Here is a 23436-nt window from a genome sequence, read left to right as displayed (position 1 = left end):
TTTACCCCTCTTTGCAAAGAAGATAACTGATCTTGTTCTCCTAGTAGATAATTAGAATTTTAGAGCATTTCATTGTATATGCTTGTATCATGCATAAATATGTATGCTAATCCACTTGAACAACAGTTTGTTGGCATTTTAATGTGTGAAAGATTCATCACTGCTAATTTTTTTTATTTTCTTTGGGAGACCCATTTAATAATCCTCAGAGAATCCAGACTTTTATAGATGATGAAGCTGAGGCCTAGTGAGGATTCACTTTGAACATACCTAATTCAAAATTTTGAACATGAAAATACTCCAGAACCTGAAACTTGAGAATTAACATGATGCCACAAGTGGAAAATTCCACACTTGACCTTGTTTGATGTGTTTCAGTTAAAACATAGGAGTAAGACACAGTTTATTCAACATCCCCAAGGAAAAAAGACCCATCCCCCTTCAACTGTGATTTTTTTTTTCCCTACACCCTCAGATTCCCCCCACACAGGTCTGGCCACTAGAGAATAAAAAAGTGGTATGTGCTGTATGGCAGATGTACCATTGGAAGGTCCCCCATGATGTTCCACATGAGCTCAGAACCTGCATATGTTACTTTTTAAAAAAATTCTCTCTGCTTTGTGGTTTAAAGAACTGAAAATATCAGAAAATCCTTCTGATTTATGCAGAAAATCAAATTGGTAGTGAAATTGTAGAGTGGTGTAAGAGTAAAACATGTTCCAAAAGAGCATGGTGTTAAAATGATAACCATAAATGACCTGAAGAAACAAAAGGATTAACTGTTGAAGATTTTACTGAAAGTTATATACCGAAGTTAATGAAAAATTGAAAAACACTGTATACAGCTAAAAATGAAGATCTTAGTCATGTATTGAAAGTGGATCTGTCAGCATCACAATGAATACGTGGCACTTAATGGTATGCTGATCATGAAACAAAATTCTCATGAGGAACTGAAAGATGAAGCAAATTCAGCAGTATTCTTGCATAAATCTAAGAAACAGCATGACATACTTTTAAGCATTTGTGGTGATTAAAACATCTGCTGATCAAGGAGTAGCAGAGAATTCATTGATGAATTTGCCAAGGTCATCACTAATAAAAATCTGACACCAGAAGAAGTCTGAAGTACTGTTCTGGTAAAATATCACTGTTGCCTTTATTGCCCCGGAAAGACACTGACCACAGCTGGTGAGACAGCCCAGTGGGAGTGAAGGATGCTAAGGATAAAGTAACTGTGCTTGGTTGCACAGTGTGCCGACACCTGGAAATATAAACTTCTGTTGCTGGCAAAAGCTTGTGTTCACCTGTTTTATATGAATAAATTTCTTATCAGTCTATTGTTATGCTAACAAAATGCATGGATCACCAGGGACATCCTTTCTGATCCACAGACACACCTTTGACCAGAAGCCCATTCTCATTATAGGGAAACTGGAAGGGATGATGATTGCAAGATTTTGTTATTCCTCAAAAACTATGCTGCCTGTACTCCAGCTGAAGTTCTTTTAAAAAATGTTTATGCCTCCTGGTTTCCCTCAGATGTGGCCAGTCATGTGACAGATATCTGCAGATCAGTGTCGTGGTGAGTGACCATGGTGGTGTAGACAGTGAAAGATTATTTGGAGATGAGACTTAGTTCAGTTACCAAGAAGCCCAGAGGGGCTATTCATCTGAGAGCACCCAGAGTTAGGGAAACTGCCAGGAGTAGCACTGAGGCTGAGAACTGTCAGGCTTTCATTTGGAATATCAGTGTAAGAGGAAAAAGAGAAGAAAAGCAATTTGGGCAAGGAATTATCTAAGGCTAGACATTTTTCTTGGAAAAAGAGAAATGAGAGCTGCCAAACACAACATGCTTCACTAATTTAAACTTCTTGTTTTTTAGCCATTCATTTCTCACAGATTCTTTGTGCTTTTGCCCTGCAGTTTAACCATTCAATAATAAACAGAAAAATAGCACTTTCTTGACCAGCATGCTCGAACAGTAAACAGTTGTGGATGTGAAAAGTTTGCAAAAAATCTATACTTTGATTTTTTTTTTTTGTAAAAAAAGAAAAGTAACAATGTTTATTTGAAAAAGTAAAAGTGAAGAGTGAGGGAGAAACTGGCTCTGCAGAGCAGGCTTGGGCTGGGTAAAAAGAAAAAGAGTAAAACCAAAAATAAAAGTACATGCTGAATCTGGGAAACAGTGTGGCCTACTGTGGAAAGTTATGATAACCTGACCAGTTCTTTACATGCTGTTGTGAATGTTTGAAACACAGTGCCTAAAGACACAGTTGTGCCTGCCTGGTACAACCTCTGTCTTAGACTGTGTTTAGTGATGATAATGAACAAAGCGGTGACTTTAAAGGACTCTACATGTCAAGTGAGAAAAAATGATGTCTTACACCCTCCCTGCACTGGGGATTTGAATCCAGGGTCTTCCACTGAGCTGTGTCCCCAACCCTGTATGTATGTATGTATGTAACAGAGTCTTTGTCTCTAAGGTACCCAGGCTGGGCTCCAGAGCACTAGGATTACAGGCATGCCCAACCATGCCTTGTACTTACCTCCTTACATGTCCAAAAAACATACCTTCAGAGCATGATAGTAAGTTGGAAGAAATAGATATCAAAAAAATTTATATCAGTAATGAGAATCTAGTTCATTTATTGATTGATGATGTAATAACCAAATTATTTCTGAATTAGAGCACTCTTGAAAATAGTGACAATGAAGTTATTACTAACATTGCATAAAAGGTACCTATAGATGACCTCATGTAAACATATATTGTGTTTACTGTATGTAGTATGTGTAGCAAAACGAGAAATCATGTCAGTTTATAAAATCAAAGAGACTTCTAAGACGGAACTGTTCATGAAGTAGATGATTGTAGGAAACATTAACAGGCCATCCAAGCCGAGTGTCTCCTCATTTCTAGACTACTCACTTCTTGGCCATTCACCTGCTTCTGATGCTTGAAAAAAAACAATGGTTACTAAGCTCTTAATCAAAACAAGCACTGTAGGTGGAGATTGAAAGCCTGCTGTTGTTTGCTGTTGCTATGTAACTACTGGCACAGGCATTCTGAACATAATAATTTTTTCACTGTTAATGATATGTTATATTTTTTACTTTTAAGTACTTATATATGAATAAGTACGAAAAAATGATTGTTTACTGGTAGCATATAAACTAAGATATACAAAATGGTAATACCAACAATCACAGATATCTCAATGGGTGGCTGAGATACTTCGGGCTTTGTATACAAGGTATATATGAAACATAACTGAATTTATATTCATAAATGAATTTACTTGTGTTTTTACTTGGGTCTCATTCCCAGAATTTCTCATTATGTATATGTAAACATTCCCCCCCAAATCTGAAAGTACTAGAAATCTGAAACATTTCTCATTGCAAGCATTTCATGTGTGAGGTACTCAACATTATATCACTTGTCCTTGGGCACATAACCATTTAATTTAGGAACAGTGATTTCATTCCTTCATTAAACAATGTTTTAGAGCCTACTTAATCAAAGAGTCTCTGTGCTGAAGCGATGCAAGCTAGCTAGCATGGAACTGGAAAGGAATAGGATATGGACATATATGACATGACAGGAAAGAAAACCAACAATTTCATTCTAACATTAATCACATTAATGTGATAAATGCATACATAGTTCTTTAGGAACACAGATGAGGGAAAGAAGTCATGTTGTAGATTAATTTATTGGTAGATGTAGAGATAAGTTTTTCCAGCTCTTACTCTAGGAATTGCTTTTTAATGTCACCATTTCATACTCTTTCTGAGAAGGAAAAATATTCAAGTGAGTATTTAAATCATTCCTACTACATCTTCAGTTTTTCTAATAAAACTAAAGAATTTATAGATTAAAATCTTAGCTATTTTCTGTTAAGATTGTACTTCTACAGTTTTGTTTTGTTTTTTCTGGTACCAGGAATCTTGCATTTATGAGGCAAACAGCAGCACACTGAGCAAAATCCCTGGCCCTTTTCTGTTATTATTGAATCATGTTATTATTGAATCATAATTACCATGTTGTAATTATAAACTATAATTGGAAAAAGAAAATCAGCAACTAAATTCTTACTATTTTTAAGCTGTATTATTAGAATTGACTTTTTGTTGTAATCATTTATTATTATAATTACTTTATATTATTATTAAATGCTGTCATTTCTGAAGATAGAAAAATTATTTCCAAATGAATCAAGAACTTGGATTGTTTTGTTTTTTGGTTTTTGTTTCTTTTTGGTACCGGGGATCGAACTTGGCACCTTGCACTTGCGAGGCAGGCTGCCGAACCACTGAGCTAAATACCCAACCCTTGGATTATTTTGTTAAAAATACTTCAATCAAGTTATATATTGATTTTATCTTCTTACAGATTACATAATACTTTAAAAAGTGATCAAATTTTGAATTTTATTTAGCATTGTTCCTTTCATTTTCAGCAAAGAAATCTATATTACCATTGCAATGAGTTCTAATCTGTTCTCTTTCGTGAATAGTATGTTTTAATGTGTGTGCTTTCTTAATTTTAGAATTCAGGGTTAATTATTAATTTGGATGTTTTTAATGTTTTTTTAAATTTTTAATTTCCAAAAGACATTATTAATCAGAAAATTCTTCAGAATAGGAGAAAGATTTTTATGTTGTCTTGTTTTTTCCCTTGTTTAGAAATCGAAACGAGTTGGCTGAGACTCTTGCGCTCCTGAAAGCACAAATTGATCCTGTACTATTGAAAAACTGTAGCCAACAGGACAACTCTTCTCGGGAAAGTCCTACCTTAGAGGATGAGGAGACTAAAAAAGAGGAAGAAACACCTAAACAAGGTTTTTTTTGTGTGTTTTATTTTGCTTTGTTTTGTAATCTCTTCTTCTACTCTCTTCACCATCTACATGATTTTGAATTTTGATTGAAAAGTTGAGAACCTTCCATAAAGTTTTTTTATTCAAAGACAAAGAGGCAACATTACATTTGTTCTTTTTTACATAAAACATTTAAGAAATCTAATTCAAATAAGTTCAAATTATCATGTAATATCTTTTACTAATTTAAGAATGCTAAGATAGTGAAATTTTTTGTTGAAAAATACACAAAACAAAATTGACCATTTTAACGATTTTTAGCTATATAGTTAAGTACATCCACACTATGCTTACCACCATCACTACCATTTATCTCTGGAACTTTTTGTATCTTCCTCAAATGAAACTCTGTATCTGTTAAACATTAACTCCCTGTTTTCTCCTTACCCTAACCCCTGGCATTTACTTTCTGTCTCTATAAATTTGAATACTGGGAATTTCAAATTTTTTTTTTTTTTTTTTTTTTGGTGCCGCGGATCAAACTTGGGTCCTTGCGTTTGCGCAGCAAGCAGCGAAACCACTGAGCTAAATCCCCACCCTGGGAATTTCAATATTTATTCTTTAATGACTGACTTATTTCACTTAGCATCACATCTTCAACTTCACCCATTTTATAGCATGTATCCAGGTTTCTTCCTATTTAAGGATGAGTAATATTCCACTGTATGTATAGTGCATATTTTGTTTATCATTTCATCCATCAGTGGACACTTGAGTTGCTTCCAGCTTTTGGCTATCATAAGTGATCCTGCTGTGAATACAAGTGCAAAAGTATCTTTTGGAATCCCTGCTCTCTTTTAGGTACATACTCAGAAGTGGAATTACTTGAACATTTGATAATACTATGTTGTTGTTGTTGTTGTTGTTGTTGTTGTTGTTTGGTACCAGGGATCAAACTCGGGACCTTGCGCTTGTGAGGCAGGTGGTGGAACCACTGAGCTAAATCCCCAGCCCATTGATAATACTGTGTATAGTAAGTTTTGAGGAACTGCCATACTGTATTCCATAGCAACTGCATCATTTTGCATTCCTACCAACAGTATACAAGGAGTCAAATTTCTTCATATCCTTACTAGCTCTTGTTAATTGTTTTTTAATAATAGTCATCCTAATGGGTGTAAAGTGTGGTATCTCATTATAAATTAGTCCTTAATGACAAAAGATGTTGATCCTATTTTAAAATGCTGATTGCCCCTTGTATATTTTCTTCAGAAAAATGTTTACTGAGTCCATGTCCATCTTTATTTGTTTTGCAGACAGGGTCTCATTGTATTGTTGAGGCCTTTTCTTGAACTTGGCTCAGGTGATCCTCAGGCTTTAGCATCCCCAGTAGCTGGGGTTGCATCCATTTGACACCATGCCTGCCCTGTCCATTTTTTAGTTAGATTCTTTTTTTTACTTTGCAGACTCTTAAGTTTATGTTAATTGTAATTATTAAAACATTGCTGGTTGAATTTTCTGATTTGCTTAAATAGGCAGATAAAACCTTCTTTCCAAAAGGAACCAAGTTTAACCTCTCTAGGAAAGAGAGGCTAATATTTGTCATTGATAACAAACTTTTAGTGACAAGGGAAGGAATTTGCTTTCCCTGTCATGTTTTATTCCACTAGAAGCATTTAATTTGCCTTTACTGTTTGGAACAGAAAAAGTTTTTCTCTTTCTTTATTTGATGATGAATGAACTATTCATATCTCCTATACAGGGATCATTGCTTGAAAACAGATAATTAAACCTTTCCATGTTAGACTTAATGTTGGTACATTTTAAGCATTACTTTTATCTAAAACTCTCATTCTTCACTACCTTTTTCCATTGTTTTTATAATTTCAGATATTTGTGGTAGTTTTATTTGTAAGCTATATTTCTTTTTTTGTTTTGTTTTTGTTTTTGTTTTTTGAGGCAGGGTCTCCCTTTGTAGTTCAGGTTGGCCCTGAACTCCCTGTGTAGCCCAGGCTGGCCTCAAACTCACAGCAATTCTCCTGCCTCAGCTTCCCGAGTGCTGGGATTACAGGCGTCTACCACCACGCCTGACAAGCTATATTTCTGATTTGAAAATTTCTTTTCTATATGTTAAAATTAAATAGAGTGCTTCAGTAAAGTATAGTAATTTTAAAGTAGTCTGAACCCTCTATTAATTTTACTGGTTTCTTTTTTAAATTTTACTGTTTTAGTAGCATTCTCTAAGCATTAGTTTCTTGTTTAAAGTTGATACTATATTTTGATTTGGTTATTCAGGTTGGTTATTTGGTTATTTGCTTATTTACATATTTGCTTATTTTTATACACAATTAAAAAATATTCATTGGAAACAAAGGTCAGGATAATAGAAATTTAAGAGACAATTATTCCTGTTAGGAGACCTTATATTTGACACTAATCTTAATGGGAGACTCATTATGTAAAGTAGAGAGAAAAGCAAACAAATTATTTCCTTAGTAAAGTTTTTCTTAATGTGTAATTCCACAATTACTCTGTAAGCCCTCATAATAGAGCGGATTTCAATGATAAAAACAGCTAACACTGGATACATCCTATTTTCTTTGCAGTCTACCAAATGCTACATTTGGATTTCCATTTAATCCTCATAGCAACTTTTTGAAGTAACTTCTATTACCATTTCAATTTTAAAACTGAGGAAATTGAGAGATTTATACATTTGGCCCACTTCATGAATATAATATTGTCAGATCTTAGATTTGAATCTTGACCCTTCTAAAGCTTATGTTCTTTAAATAGATTTACAGTAGTACTTCTCAAACTTTAACATGCATGTTGTTCACTTGGAAATGTTTTCTCATTTTTTGGTTTTTGAGACAAGGTTTTGCTGTTATCAAGGCTGATTTTGAACTTGCTGACCTTAAACTAAAGATTCTCCTTCCTCAGCCTCCCAAGTGCTAGGATTACAGGCATGTAATACTGTGCCTGGCTTTGACCTTTGAATCTTTTTTTCAAAATATAGAAGGTGAATGGAATAGATCTTGAGTAGGCTGCTGATTTAACAGGGACCTATGTGATGCTTATGCTGCTAGACAGAGGATAGCACTTTGAGGAGACAGTGGAAGAGGTGCAGGTCATTTAGTCTTTCTGTTTTCTGTCCTCTTCCAAATAGAGTTTTTCTCAAGTTAGAGGTGTAGTGTGAAATTCAGGGTATAACACTGGTTTAGCATGGAAGAGGCTCTGAATTTGATCCCCAGTACCAGAAAAGCAAAATAAATAGTGCTTTTGTTTCTCTTCTTCTAACAACAAAATGTTTCTTACTCATTTGTTCAACAAATATTTAGCTGGTGGTACATATGTATAATCCCAGCATGTGGAAGGCTGAGACAAGAGGATTCCTTCCATTCTAGGAATTGAACCTAGGATCACTCACGTGTTAGGCAAGCATTATACTATTCAACCATACTGTCAGTCCTTTTTTACTTTCTAGAAACAAGATCTCGGTAAGTTGCCCAGGTTGGACTTCACTTTGAGATCTTCCTATCTCAGCCACCTCAGTTGCTGGGATTACAGGTATACATACCTTTATACTCAGCTCCCTGTCTACTTTTGGTGGTTGTACTTATATGAATTTTGCAGAAATACTTTTGTTCAGAGCCTAAAGATTTATTTCTTACCCCATCCTCTGAAGTGTAGTTACTGTGGTGTGTTCCATGGTAAAAGCAAAGAAATGTGATTCTGGTTTATCATTTATTACTCTCAAATGTAAACAAACATTGCTCCACAGATGGAGTTGGGGAGAGTGATAGGTGGGAAGAATAGTTTGAAAAGTGGAAACAATCTTAAGGAATATCTAATGTAGTTAGAGTGGTAAGGCAAAATATGAATTTTAAAATTAAGTGTGTTTGAATATTTTCAGAAAAAAAATAGAATGTGGAGAGAATAATATACCCACTCTTACAAGTAAACTAGATTCTACATAATCGTTAATAAAATTGCCATGCTTTGTATTGAACCTTAAGATGATTTAAAAAAAATTTTTTTGTATAATAACCAAGGTGAAATATATTAACCGGTAAACTTGGGCAAAAAATATTTAAAAAGATGGCAGCAACTGGCATCAAAAATTTACCAAGTGGGCCGGGGATTTAGCTCAGTGGTTCCACCACCTGCCCCACAAGTGCAAGGACCCGAGTTCAATCCCCAGTACCAAAAAAGAAAAAATTACCAAGTGGGCTGGAGATTTAGCTCAGTGGTTCTGCTACCTGCCTCGCAAGCACAAGATCCCAAGTTCGCTCTCCAGTATCAAAAGAAAAAAATTTTTTTTAACCAAGTGAATAACTATGTTGGCTTTTGTTTCAAAGAAAGTTAGAATTGCCTTTTGAAAATCTCTGAATTTCTTAGTATTCAGAATCTCACAATATGGCCTCTACCTCTCTTTCTACTGTTTCCTCCTATTTCCTTACATGATTACTAGTTCCAGATTATGTAGGTGTTTTTATTTTGTGAGTATGTGTTGACCTTTTCGTCTGTGACTTTATCATGTTTATCCCCACTCCCCACATGGGAAGTCCTTTTGGTCCCTTTTCTAATCTCTTTTTAGAACTTTATTTATACTATTTTCTCTCACTTATATTAGGGCCAATCATAGCACCACCAGGCTTAAAGCTGTCAAATTCTTGTTGAAGTGTTATTCTCCAACGATGGTAGATGTTGAAGTCAATGTTAGATGCCATTTAAACTCTTGGATAAGGCTGTTGAAGATTCACTGTGTCATTTCAGATGGTATTGTAGTTATAGACACCATGATATTTAATATATATTTTTAGTCTATATTACTGTATTCTACTTAGATGGTGTAAAAAAACTTATAAAGAAATGTTCTTGGAGAAAAACAAAGTTGAAAGAAGCTAAGCTAACGTTTAATTTAGGTTTTCCCCCTACTAATTAGGAAAAAGCTGCCTTTTAAAAAGTTTTTGCGGTCATATACTTAGGCGTGTGTGTAAGCAGATGAGGAAGTATCATTTGAGACTCTAGTAGACCTCATTAGGGCCCCAAATATGTTTATTTTGGTCTATATAATAGTACTTTGTTTGTGAAAAAGTCTTCCTATGTAGTTTAGGTTGGCCTTGAACTCACTGTGTAGCCCAGGCTGGCCTTGAACTGACAGCTATCCTCCTGCCTTAGCCTACTAAGTGGTGAGATTCACATGCATGTGCCACCACACCTGGCAATATTGCTTTGTTTTTGAAGAAGCTAAGATAAAATTTGCCTTTTTAATGTGTACAATTCAGTGGTCTTCAGTTTATTCATGTTATTTTACTTTCATGACTACTGCCTAGTGCTAGAACATTTTTATCAACCTTCTAAGAGATTCTACCCATTTTGTAGTCACTCACCATTTCTCCCTTCTCTCAACTCATTGAAACCTTTAAATCTGCTTTAGTGTCTGTATGAATCAGTCTCTTATGGATATTTCATTAAATGGAATAGTATAGTACAGTGGTGCCTCAATTCACAAACTTAATTTGATCTACAGTTTTGGAAAAGACGGCCATGTTTGTGTTTGTGTGAAAAAGATGGCCGTGGTTGAGTTTGTCACCTGATGCAGAGTTTGGAAACAAAAGCAATATTTTGCCTAATGCTTCTGTTTGTGAACCAAATTGTTGGCAAACAAAAGCATTTGTGAACTGAGGTATCACTGTATGTGGCCCTTTGTTTCTTACTTCTTTGACTTAACATGTTTCCAAGGTTCGTTCATGTTGTGGCATGTATTAGTGTGTCATTCCTTTTTATGAGTGTATAATATTTCTTTGTATATATGTACTGGATTTTGTTTATCCATTTATGACTTGATGGACATGGGGTTTTTTTTGCATTTTTTTGTATGAATAATGCAGCTGTGAACATTTATGTTCAGATTTTTGTGGAAATATATTTCCTCCCTTTCTCTTTCCCTTCTTTCCTTCCTTCTTTTCTTCCTTTTAGTGTGGTTGGAATCCAACAGAGAGCCTTACACATGCTAAGCACACACTCAAATGTGTGATTTTCTTTTTTAATTTGAAGTTGCTGTCAGCATCTAAAATTTAATATTGGAAGAGTTGGCAACTATGAACTCTAATAAACTATAGCCAAGCCATGATTGCTCATGCTTATGTGGAATTTTTAAGTGCTATGATATGTGGCAGTATATCATATAAGAGGAAAATACTACATATGATATCAAAATCTTATGTTTAGTACAGCAGAAAAGTACAGTACTTGTATAAAACTGGAACGAGCATTTGCATTTACATAAGTACAGTTGGAAACACTTGCTCATAGTGAATATGTTACAATAAATGGGGCAGGACATCAAATATTTTGAGCCACTTTTGTAAACGTAGAAGTCTCTCAACATTTTCAAAATAGTAAAAGTGTTTTTGGCAGCAAAACTTTATTGCAGGAATATATTCCTCTCTGTAGCATACATGCTATTTTACCTATAGTGTTTCATTTCAGTCAACAGATATTTAATATATTTACTGAATATTCTTGGTGCTAGAAAAATAGCTATAAATGAAAATCGTTTATTTGCTTGTGCATCAATATGATTCAGAGAGTAAAGAAGATTAATTGAAAAAATATGTTACGTACAATGTAGGTGGTAGTAAGGAGCTATAGAGGGCAAATAAGTTTGGGCAGGGTGAGTATAATTTTAGATTGGGGTCCTCAAGAACTCACCGAAAAGGTGATGCTTGAGAAAAGACAAAAAGTAAACAAAACAAATACAAAATCTCTTGGTAGAAACAAGTCTTTGTAATATATTAAAGTAGGCCAAATATGGCCTGACACCTGTTTTGTTAATTAATGTTTTAAAAATTTGAGATAATGTCTCACTATGTTGCCCAGTCTGGGCTTGAACTCCTATGCTCTAATAATCCTGCCTTTTCACCTCCTGAGTAGTGGGTACTACATGTGAGTGACTTCATGCTCAGCTTGTTAATTAAATTTTATTTATCTGTTTGATATCTAATTCCCAATGGCTGTTTTCATGCCATAGTAGTAGGGTTTAGTGGTTGCACCAGACATTATGGCTGGCAAAGCTTAAAATATTTACTATCTGACCCTTTATAGAATTAAGTTTTTCAACCCCTTTGAGCAATGTAGTGCATGCAGAATAAGTGGGAAGCATTGTATGTAACACAAAAGGAAATGAGGTCGACAGGGTCTCACTATGTAGTTCAGGCTGGCTTTGAACCCACTGTGCAGCCGGAGCTGGCCCTGAACTCCCAGCGATCCTCCTGGCTCAGACTCCCAAATGCTGGGATTTCAGGCATGTGCCATCAGGCCCAGCTCTCCTTCCTTTTCCAGGAGCAGCTACAATACAATTTACAGCAATGCTACAACAAATACTCATTTATGAAATATATGTTTATGTATATTTATATATGTGTGTATAGTTGTAAGTGTGCTGTAGGAATAGAATGCTGAGCAATGTATATTTCCTTGCATTTAAAAACAAGGTATTCAGTACCAAAAAGGGGGGGGCAGGGATTTAGCTCAGTGGTTTTGCTGCCTGGTGCGCACACGCAGGGAACTGAGTTCGATCCCCGGTACCAAAAAAATAAAAACAAGATATTCCAAATTGTTCTTTAATGTGTTTGTATTAATTTATTTCTCACTGTAGATCTGAAATAGTTTGAAACTAACATACTATTTTGAAATTTCTCCTGTCTTGTTGTAAAAGAAAACCATTCTTTTTTTTTTTGGTACTGGGGATGGAACTCAGGTCCTTGGGCTTGCGCAGCAGGCGGTGAAACCACTGAGCTAAATCCCTGGCCCTAGTTACCTTTTTATCACCCAAAATATCACAAGTCCAAAATATATTAAATGGATGAGTAAAAAAGTATTGTACTTGGCTTTTGTTTTTTGTTTTGTTTTTTGGTACCAGGGATCAAACTCAGGACCTTGTGCTTACAAGGCAGGTGGCGTACCACTGAGCTAAATCCCTGGCCCTTTTAAAATTTTTTGTACAATAAAAAGTCAATAAATCTAGGTCTTATATAGTAGCTTCATGAAATCATCAAGAACCTTTCCCAGTCTGCTATTTTTATTATGTGGCTCCATTATCATGATTGGTCCTTCTGGTGTTTTGTGCAGAATCTGGACACAAAGAAAGGAAAAGGCCAAAAAACTCAAGTCAGCTGAATTCTGTTCCTCACCTGACTTCCTCATACATCTCATTGATTGTAACTGGATCATAGACTCATACCTGTAAGGTGTCTGAGGAGTCAATCACCTTCCTGAACAAAATTAGAGTTCGGTTAGTAAGAGGAGGAGATTAGATACTGTGTAGGCACCCATTGATATCTCCCACTGTTAATTTATGTAGAATATTCAATGTTAGTGATTTTGCTTTGAGTAGTTAGGAAAGCATATACCAGATGATCAGTAAATATTTATTGAGTAAATGAAACTTACAGTAAATAGCAGTTCTCGTTTTTTTTTTTTTTAGTGCTGGGGATCGAACTCAGGTCCTTGTGCTTGCACAGCAGGCAGCGAAACCACTGAGCTAAATCCCTGGCCCAATAGCAGCTATCTTAAATCACCTCAAGTGTGGCAGGAAATGTTGGTGTTCATTTTGATTTTTAAATAAATTTTCCTTTACTTTTGTTGCTTCAGTTTTCATGCCTGTGAAACTCATTCACATTCTCTTTTACAGTCACTTTTTGACAAACCTGAAGGGAATTCTCATATGATTGAGTGATATTTTCATCATTTATCATCATGCTTAAGTTTCTATTCTCTCATGATTCTGTTGTTTTCTATACTGTTATGGAGACATATCCATGTAATGTAGGGGATCTAGAGTAATAATTGTTGTCATTTTTTTTCCTTAAAGAACTGAGCCAAATATGAAATTTCCAATGATTTAACATTTGGGATAAGAGAGATTTAATACCAGTGAAGAATAATAATTGAGGTTATTTAGTCCAGCAGCTTTATTTATAGATGAACAAATGAAGACCAGAGAGTTTATGGCATACTCCAGAAGTAGCTCAATTAGTATAAATGAATCTGAGAGTCTTGAACCTCATGTCATTTCTCATTTTATTCTGTGTGTTGTTACTTGAATCAAAATCATTTTACCCCAAATAAAAACATAGTGTTATTTTACACTATGGGGTAGAGTCATGATGTGATTCTGTGATGCTTCCTGAACCATAAACATATAGGAGATATATTAAATTGTATTCAGTAAACGAATACTTAGTATTAGGTTGAAGTTCATTTTATAGGTAGCAATCTGTATTTTAAAGCTATTAGCTAACTGTTAAAATGTTTGTTAAATTAATGTTCCCGATACACTGACCAAGCTCAATGAGAATTTACTAAATCTAGTCAACAGTGGAAAAAAGGAAATATAATCAGTCATCTCTAAATTTTTTAGCACCATATATTAAAGTGCCAGTCGTATAAATACTGACACTGATTTCAAGCTCTGAATGGTTCTAAATAGCTTTTGAGGTTTTTATTTGCTACATGATTGGACATTTTTTTTAAATGGAGATTTGTAGTGAAAACATTCACTTTTAATGAAATACTAAATTTTATTTTTAAAAAGCATACTGTACTTTGTCTCACTTCTCTCTATTCTATTTATTATGTCCCCATGAAATTCTTTTCTTTCTTTGTACAGGGGTTTGAACTCTGGACCTTGCACTTGCGAGGCAGGTGGTGGAACCACCGAGCTAAATCTCTGGCCCTCTCTACTTCATTTATTGTATCCCCACGAAATATATTATTACTCTGGTTTTTCAACAGCAGTCTGTGTAACATTTTTAAAAAATTCATAGCTTGGTAAAACTTTTTTCAAATTAAAATTTTTTTTTTTTTTTGGAACCGGAGATTGAACTCGGGTCCTTCCACTTGCAAGGCAGCTGGCTGAACCACTGAGCTAAATCCCTGGGCCTCAAATTAAGGTTTTTCATTTGCAAAGTTGAAGGAATGGAATATGTACAAAAATTAGTAGTAATGAACAGAAAATACTGCTCAGTTTAAGAGTACGATCTATGCTCTTTCTGTAATCATTTTTAGAGGTTATGCTGTTTACCTAGATATGACATTTGTTATGTTTAAATCTGCTCTATTAGGTGCTCCATAAAAGTTGAACTACATAGTAAGTAAAAAGAGGCAACGACAGGTGAACCTAAATAGTTGTTTTGGAAAATACTAACTTCTTACATGGTGAATAATGGCATTTGATAAGGTCAATTGTACAGCCACATTGAGGACCCTCATACAATCATAAAGTTTGATTAATTGTTTTGGTTTTTTGTTTTTTGAGACAGGGTCTTGCTGTGTAGCTCAGGCTGGCCTTACTCAGCATATAGCACAGGTTGACTGTGAATTCACAGCGATCCTCCTGCCTCAGCTTCCCAAATGCTAGGATTACAGGCATGTACCATCATACCTGGCTAATTTTTGAGAAGGGCACTTAATATGATAAAGCATTAGTGTTTTAATGAAAAAATTAAGGCCAAATGTGTCCAGACTGGTGAAAAATATCTAAGACCAGAATAAATTTTTAAAATATTAAATACTATTAAAATAAGTTCTAAAATATTACTAGTGATTGCCTCTGAGTAGTAGTTATGGACATTTTCCTTGTTTTATTTTCCCACTGTTGTACTCGTGTTACTTCAGTGAAGTTAAGTGCTCAGTGACTTGCAAAAAATAGTTGTCAGTTTTTGGACCTTTTTTTTTTTTGGTACCAGGGATCGATCTCAGGACCTTGCGCTTGTGAGACAGGTGCGGTGCCACTGAACTAAATCTCTGGCCCGAATAGTTGTCAGTTTATAAAACAAAATAAGAAATGTTTTATGTAGCATTTTCAATATCATATTTTTGAGCCATCCCTTGAGCTTGAATAAACTGTTTGAGCTGTATAAATGTTTGCATTCCATTGAGAACCCTGAAGCTAAAAATAAATAACAGAAACCTGAGTATTTCTAAATACTGGTTTTTTAATATCTAGAAGATGGGCTTCACAATTTTGTCATTTTCTTCATTGTCAAATATCCAGTGACAAAAGCCACTTTTTTTAAAAAAGAAACTTCAAATGGAAGTACAGTGGACCCTAGACTTATGAACTGGATCAGTTCCCAAGTGCTATTTGTAACTCAAGTTGATTGTAAGTTAGTACAGCTGAGATGTGGTTGTTTACCTGGGTACACTCTATAGATAACAAGAGGCAGATGAATTTTCCATTAACCTAATTAACCCAAGTTGTTTGTATGTCAGGTCAGTCATAACTTGAGGGTCCACTGTATATGTTATATTAAATCTTTTGTATTTTATAATCTTGAATGTTTCTATTAATGTAATTAAACTTTTTCTGATTTTTAGAGGAACAGAAGGAAACCAAAAAGACAAAAGAAGAGAGGCCAGTGGATTCAGTAAACCACTCTACAGCCAGTGTTTTAGAAGAGACTATTTTTCAAGTTGAAAAAGATGATGAAAAGGAACTTATAAAACTTCCAGTCATTGTAAAGCTAGAAAAGTCTTTGCCAGAAAGTGAGGAAAAAAAGATTATCAAAGAAGAAAGTGATTCTTTCAAGGAAAATATCAAACCCATTAAAGTTGAAGTGAAAGAATGTAGAACAGATCCCAAAGATAGCAAAGGTAGCATGGAGAAGGTAGGAGCACAGGAACCCGAGAGGTTAGAATTTGGTGGCAATGTCCGATCTTCTCAGGACATTACAGAAAAATCTACTGAGGAGACTGAGAAACTTAAAAATGACCAGCAGGCAAAAATACCACTTAAAAAACGAGAAATTAAACTGAGTGATGATTTTGATAGTCCAGTCAAAGGACCTCTGTGTAAATCCGTTACTCCAACAAAAGAATTTTTGAAAGATGAAATTAAACAAGAGGAAGAGACCTGTAAAAGGATCTCTACAGTCACAACTTTGAGTCATGATGGAAAACAGCTGGTAAATGGAGAAGTTAATGATGAAAAGGTAACTTCAAATGTTAAAACAGAACAAATAGAGACAAAGTTTTCTGATACAAAGGAAGATATCTGTAGCAGCCTTTCTAAGGACAGAAGTGTAATCATGGAAGGAAATGGAGCCGAGTGCTTAAATTCTGTCCTAACCAGTACTAAAATACATGATCTTGAGATAGAAGTGGTCCCTTTAGGGAAAGTTGAAGATAGTGCAGGGTCAGTTGTAGGGACTCACAGTCAGAAAGGGCTGTTAGAGGAACCTGGTCTTCCAGAAATGGAAACTTCTCTCAAGTCTTCTGAAATAGCAAAGGATCTCTCTTTAAAAACTGCTTTATCTGCCACTGAATCCTGTACCATAAAAATTGAAGAGAAGCCCCCCAAAAGTAAGAAAGATAACCACCCACCAATCCTGGAAAGTCTTGAAAAAGTAGAGAAGTCCAAAAAGACATTTCTTGATAAGGATACACAAAGATTGAGTCCAATACCAGAAGAAGTTCCAAAGAGTACTATAGAATCAGAAAAGCCAGGCTCTCCTGGGGCAGCTGAAAATTCCCCACCGTCTAAAATGACTGACCATTGTGAGAAACTAGCTTCAGAAAAAGAAGGGGTAGAATGTCAAAGTATAAGTTCTGTTGAAGGTCTGGAAAAAACAGCCCCAGACATTCTAACAGAAGATTCTGATTCCATGAAGGTGGAAATGGATAATCTGGACAATACCCAGACCTCTGGCTTAGGTGATCCTTCTGAGACAAAGGATTCTGTGCAAAGAAGCAAATTTAAATATAAGTTGGTTCCTGAAGAAGAAACTGCTGCCTCAGAAAATACAGAGATAACTTCAGAAAGACAGAAAGAAGGTATCAAATTAACAATTAGGATATCTAGTCGGAAGAAGAAGGCAGATTGTCCCCCTGAAATTCTAGAACCAGAAAGCAAGCAAGAAAAGACAGAAAAAGAAGAAGAGAAAACAAATGTGGGTCGTACTTTAAGGAGGTCTCCAAGAATATCTAGACCTACAGCAAAAGCAGCTGAGATCAGGGATCAGAAAGCTGATAAAAAAAGAGGTGAGGGAGAAGATGAAATAGAAGAAGAGTCAGCAGCTTTGCAAAAAACAGACAAAAAAGATTTGAAAAAAACAGAGAAGGATACGAATTCTAAAATAAGCAAGGTAAACTTCTACTCTGAGTATTAAATTTTAATTAGAAATATTTGTGTCTATGTGTTTGTAGCTTTTTGCTTTTGACTAGAACACAATCATTCAGAGATAACTGGGTGGGACTTTATTGCTCTTAGTAGTTATCCCCAGATAATACATTTCAAATGGTATACTCTTGTTTCCTTTTAAACTTTTTTCTATTATAGGCAGAATACATCCTTTTGTAAACTGTTAAGTAATACCTACCCTGTAGGATTATTAAATGAAAACTCTTTACAACCACTGTTAATAGTTTGGAGTGCATATTGTTTCAATCCCCTTTCCATGTATTTATGTGTATTCTTTTTTTTTATGTGTGTATTCTTATAAACATTTGACCATATAAAAAATAAATTGGATCCAATCAGTTCATTTTTCTGTGAGCTCACTTAATATATAGTCCACCTTTTGTTTATTAATGAGCACATAATATTTCATAGTGTGGCTATACCTCAGTTTATTTAACCACTCCCTTATTAATTGACATTTAGGTTGTTTCCAATTTTTCACTATTACAGGCAATGCTGCATTGAAGATCCTTTTGGACATGAGTGAGTATTTCTTTAGAATAGACTCCTGGAATTGGAATTGCTGGGTCAAGGGGCATGTGTAGGATAATTTCTGATAACTATTGCCACATTGCCCTCCAAAAAGGCCCTGTAAATGTACCATCTTATCCCAGTATGTGAGGGTACCTTGTTTTCCCCTGTTTTAATCATTAGTCTTAGAAGCCAGAATCCTCTTTTATGTGTTGCTCTTATATTAAGAAAAATCTTTTAAAAGTTGTTGGCTGTAGTCTACATAGCGAGTTCAAGGCCAACCTACACTACTACGTGAGACACTGTCCCAAGAAAAACAAAAAAAAAGTCATTGGCTATCTATTGGAGTTCATTATAATCAAAAATGCTGCTTTTGCTTTTAATTTATTTAAATGACCAGATTTTTCTTCATTGTAAGTGATCCTCAGTTCCCTGAAATACTAAATTTTTAATTGTTTACTTTTAAATCATTTTTTTTTCCTTTTAGAATTATTTTGTTTTTAGCTGGAGGCCTATAATGAGAGAATGATGTGAAATACAAGTTAAAAGATTGTAAAACTAGACAATAAAAAGCTGTTTGCAGCATTGTAAATTCAAGTTTGTCAAGATTTTTATATCTTTGACAAGATGATCAAGATTTTTATATCTTTATATCTTTTAAGTGGCCCACTTAAAAATTTTAAGATCATTTCTAATATAGGCTTTAAAATAAAACAGTGAATATGTTGTCATCTTTTTGTTATTGATATAGCCTTTAAGATGTGCATGGCCTTTGACCCAGAATCCTCTTCGAGGAATTTATCCTAACCACAGAAGTTTTTGTAAAAATTTTTATTTACAAGTAAACATTGTTTATGAAAGTGAAAAAATGGGAAACAACTATCTAAATGTCTAAGAGGGGATTAGATTAATACAGTCATGTGATGGCATATTATTCAGTCATTTATATTGATGTTAGGAAAATATGAAGAAGTAAAATATTTATAAGACAGTAATCATTTTTGTTCCATTTTTGAAAACCAACAAAATAATGGAAATGTATACCAGAATTTAATAGTGGGTGTATCTGACAATGAGATGATAATTTTTTCTTTATTAACTAAATAGTCCACAAAAGATATAATCAGACATTTAAAAACATTTTTTCTTATCATATCAGATTATCTTAATTTTATTTTATGCAAGGTAAAACCTAAAGGCAAAGTTCGATGGACTGGTTCTCGAACACGTGGTAAATGGAAATATTCCAGCAATGATGAAAGTGAAGGCTCTGACAGTGAAAAGTCATCTGCAGCTTCGGAAGAGGAAGTAGAAAAGGAAAGTGAAGAAGCCATCTTAGCAGATGATGATGAACCATGCAAAAAATGTGGCCTTCCAAACCATCCTGAACTAGTATGTACCTGATCTAAGTGAGCAATACTTAGTGCTTGCTTCAGCAGCACATATACCAAATGAGCAATATTTGTATTACAAATATGTTATGGTTGACTGGAGCAGCCTAATCCTTCTGGGGTTTATCATTATTTGAATTTTTTTTAATGTTACTGAGCTTGTATTCTATAAAGTAACTTTTATTTCTTTCTCTCAACAACCCTTTTTGAAGAAGGACAAGGATCAGCATCTTGCTTTCATTCTACCTGGCATATATATTGGTATTTTCTCTACTTAACAGCAATGCACCCCTGATCTCTTCTCACATTTCAGTGAGTTTATTCAAAACTTTCTATCCTGGTTGGACACAATGGCACATGCCTATAATCTTAGGTACTCTGGAGGCTGATCCAAGAGAATCACAAGTTTGAGGCCAGCCTGGGCAACTTAGCACCCTGTCTCAAAGTGAAAAATAAGGGATGGATACATAGCTCAGTGTTAGGATGCCCCTGGATCCAATCCCCAGTATTGTTAGGGAAAAAACAACAAAAACCAAAAACTTGTTCTCTAAATTTTTCTTCTTTCCCTTTTAAGTTATAATTTTGAAATACCAGCTTTAAGTAAGTTAGATCTGAAGGCCTCATTGCTTTCCAGTAAAAATATATAAATCAAATAGTAACCTAGTAGGACTTTAAATTTTGTTTTAATGGATGGTTGTAAAAATTTTTTTTGAGAATTATAAACCAGATATATTCAGAATAGTACCAGATTTATATGGCATTTTCTTATCCAAGAAGTAAGCTCTTCCAAGGTGGCCTACATTAGGACAACCAGTTCCTAATCTATATACATTATGTGCAGTTCATTAGAGAGTTTATTCACTCTTATTGTGCCTGATTCTGTGTGACTCAGCTATTCTTGTAAATACATTTAAGTTTAAAGGCAAACTGCAACTATGAAGTAGAAAGAAGTATAAGGAGTGATCCTTCTACATGAAATGTGTGGAGCAGAAATGTTATAAGATCCTCTAATGTAGTAGTGGTAGCAAAACTATACCACACATGCCACAGCGGGCTATTGGTTATAACTGAAACCCCTAAAAAGTTCACCATTGCTGCTCTAAAGTTTTACACATACATAAGAGCTAGTCCTCTAGGCCCTGTAGTGTGATGTGGGAAAAGCATGGGGCCAAACAAACATGGTTCAGATCTTCCTTCTACCACTTAGCAGGTACTATCTTCTCTTATTTTGATGTCTTCATTGAAAAATTAGACTGTCACTACATGTTTAAAAACTTATGTAAAGTTGCCTAGCAAAGTTCCTGATATCTGTTATGTACTGGGGTAAGAGTTAATTCTGGTTTACCTTTGTTTCTAGAAACTAAATGAGTGAATTTTATCATATCCCTGTAGTTTCTGAAGTTTCATGTAAAAGATGTAGGTTGGAAATGACTTTCTCTGTGAAGAGTAGATACTGAAATTATGCTCAGAAGATTGTTCTGAGCATTTTTTGATCGTCAAGGCTATGAAAGTTTAAATTTTTGTTTTGTTTTGTTGTTGTTGTTGTTTTTGTACCGGAGATCGAACTCAGGACCTTGCAGTTTCGAGGCAGGCATGGTGCCACTGAGCTAAATCCCCGGGCCCTGAAAGTTCAAATGTTTATGCAGCAAGGTGAAGAGAAGATTTGAGATAGCCTTTTCTGGCTTCTAAATCAGGGAATAAGCAGTGCTTTTCTGTTATTTACTTACATTTTTCTAATGTCCTTTTAAGCAAAAAGAGTGCATATTTACTTAAGGCAGCAGTAGCTGTCCGTGACAAAGGGGGTGAGAGGAAAGAAGTAAAATGGAGTGAGCAGAAATAAGGGGGAAAGAGTTGTCCCCTTCTGGGAGAACATACAGAATTTGTATTTATTTTAATGACCACGTGGAAAATCTCATTGTTGCAAGGAGAATGACATTAGTTACTTAAGGTCTCTGTACTGCAAACATGTACTAATAAAAATAAAAATTTGGAAAAAAATGTAACTGAAGATCTCAAAATATGATAGATTTCTCATGTCAAGTGTTTAAGGGTAATCCTCAAAACAGAATAAGCACCTATTATATGTTCAGTGGTAGGGATAGGATGCTGAACTAGAAATAAATGCTCCTTGTCCTCATTGAGCTTATAGCTGAAAAGCAATAAATTCATAACTAAATGTAAAACTGTAGCATTTGTCAGATGCATTAGTCAGAATAAGTAGATCTATGTCTTAGGCTTAGCTGTCTTACATGGTATTCAGTGACAGTTTGTCTTTACTGTGGAGTAGAGATGGTGTTCATTTTAGGAATAAGCTAAATTAGGAATGTTTATTTGTAATTTTTATTATTCAAAGTTTAAAATATGTTTTACCATGAAAACAGTTTAATAAATGGAATTGGGTGCCTGTGTGACGTGCTCCTATAAAACCAATCATGTAATTGGTGTACAACATACTAGAACTTACTACTAAATTTTGGGCATTGTGATCAAGTGGTAATTCATTATATGGAGAGGGAAAAAAGTAGTTTTCCACTTTTAACCTTTTCTCCCCCGTGGCTTGAGTTAGAAACTACGTGTATACTAGGGTTGAGCAAATAAAGTGTACCTAATAGGAGACAGGTTCCTCACTTTTAGCAAAACCAACAGTAAAATGAACCTTATCGTGGTTGATTAGAGCTGGAAATATTAGGATGAACTCATGCATATTTAAATATCTATACAGAAATATAGGTGTTGTGTGTGTGTGTGTGTTTAGATACACACAGTGGTACCTTGGTTTACAAACTTAATTTGTTTTATGACTTGGGGGAAGATGGGTGTGTTTGTATGGGGAAGATGGCCATGGTTGTGTTTGTCACCCGCTGCTGAGTTTGCAAAGGGAAGAGAAATTTTGTTGAATGCTTTTGTGTGCTAACTGAATTGTTTGCAAAACAGAAACATTTGTTAACCAGTCCTCTTAAAAGAGCTTAACATTAGTGATATCTAATAGTGGTGAACATTCAGACCACCCAGACTTTGATTTCTAAAGGGTATTTTTCCAATAAAAGAATCAGAGCTTTTTTGGAGAAATGATTGATTCTAAGGCTTGGGCAGGGAAAATATAAGATGTGCCTGAAGCATTCTGTAGAACCAGAAAGTGAGGAAGTACTTTAAAATAATAAACAGAGAAACATATAAGCAAGCAAACAGATAAATCCTGAGGACACAGAAGCCAATGTGGGGGAGTGTCCATTGTGCCTGTGGCTGGAACAATTTCAAGAACAAAGTAAACACAGGATATTTGCATAGATTATTATACCTTTCTTGGGACCAAACTTGGGACCTTTCGCTGCCAGGCAGGCAGGCGCAGCACCACTGAGCTACATCCCCGGCCCCCTCCAAAATATTTGTACAATAATTTATTAATTACTATAGTGATTTAATTATGTCCAAAGCCCATAACTCCAGTCTAATAATGAGAACACATTGCACAAACCCAAATTCAGGGACAGTCTATAAGATA

At 34.9% G+C, this 23436-nt stretch overlaps 1 protein-coding gene across 1 annotated transcript in view; it reads left to right on the top strand.

The window, feature by feature from the left end:
• The window catches only part of Rsf1 (remodeling and spacing factor 1), a 133543-nt gene that overhangs the window by 77434 nt on the left and 32673 nt on the right, over window positions 1-23436 (top strand). Inside the window, exons 5-7 of the mRNA XM_004869669.4 lie at window positions 4693-4847; window positions 16212-17977; window positions 19729-19935. Of these exons, the coding sequence (XP_004869726.1) occupies window positions 4693-4847; window positions 16212-17977; window positions 19729-19935 (2128 nt within the window). The remainder of the gene's footprint in view (window positions 1-4692; window positions 4848-16211; window positions 17978-19728; window positions 19936-23436) is intronic.

This window comes from Heterocephalus glaber, unplaced genomic scaffold (assembly GCF_053883595.1).
Source record: "Heterocephalus glaber isolate CG9 unplaced genomic scaffold, H.glaber_assembly_v1.0 deba00001428, whole genome shotgun sequence".
Classification (NCBI taxonomy): Eukaryota; Metazoa; Chordata; class Mammalia; order Rodentia; family Bathyergidae; genus Heterocephalus; species Heterocephalus glaber.
Note: the sequence above shows the minus strand (reverse complement) of the source record. Positions and strands in the feature narration are given on the sequence as shown.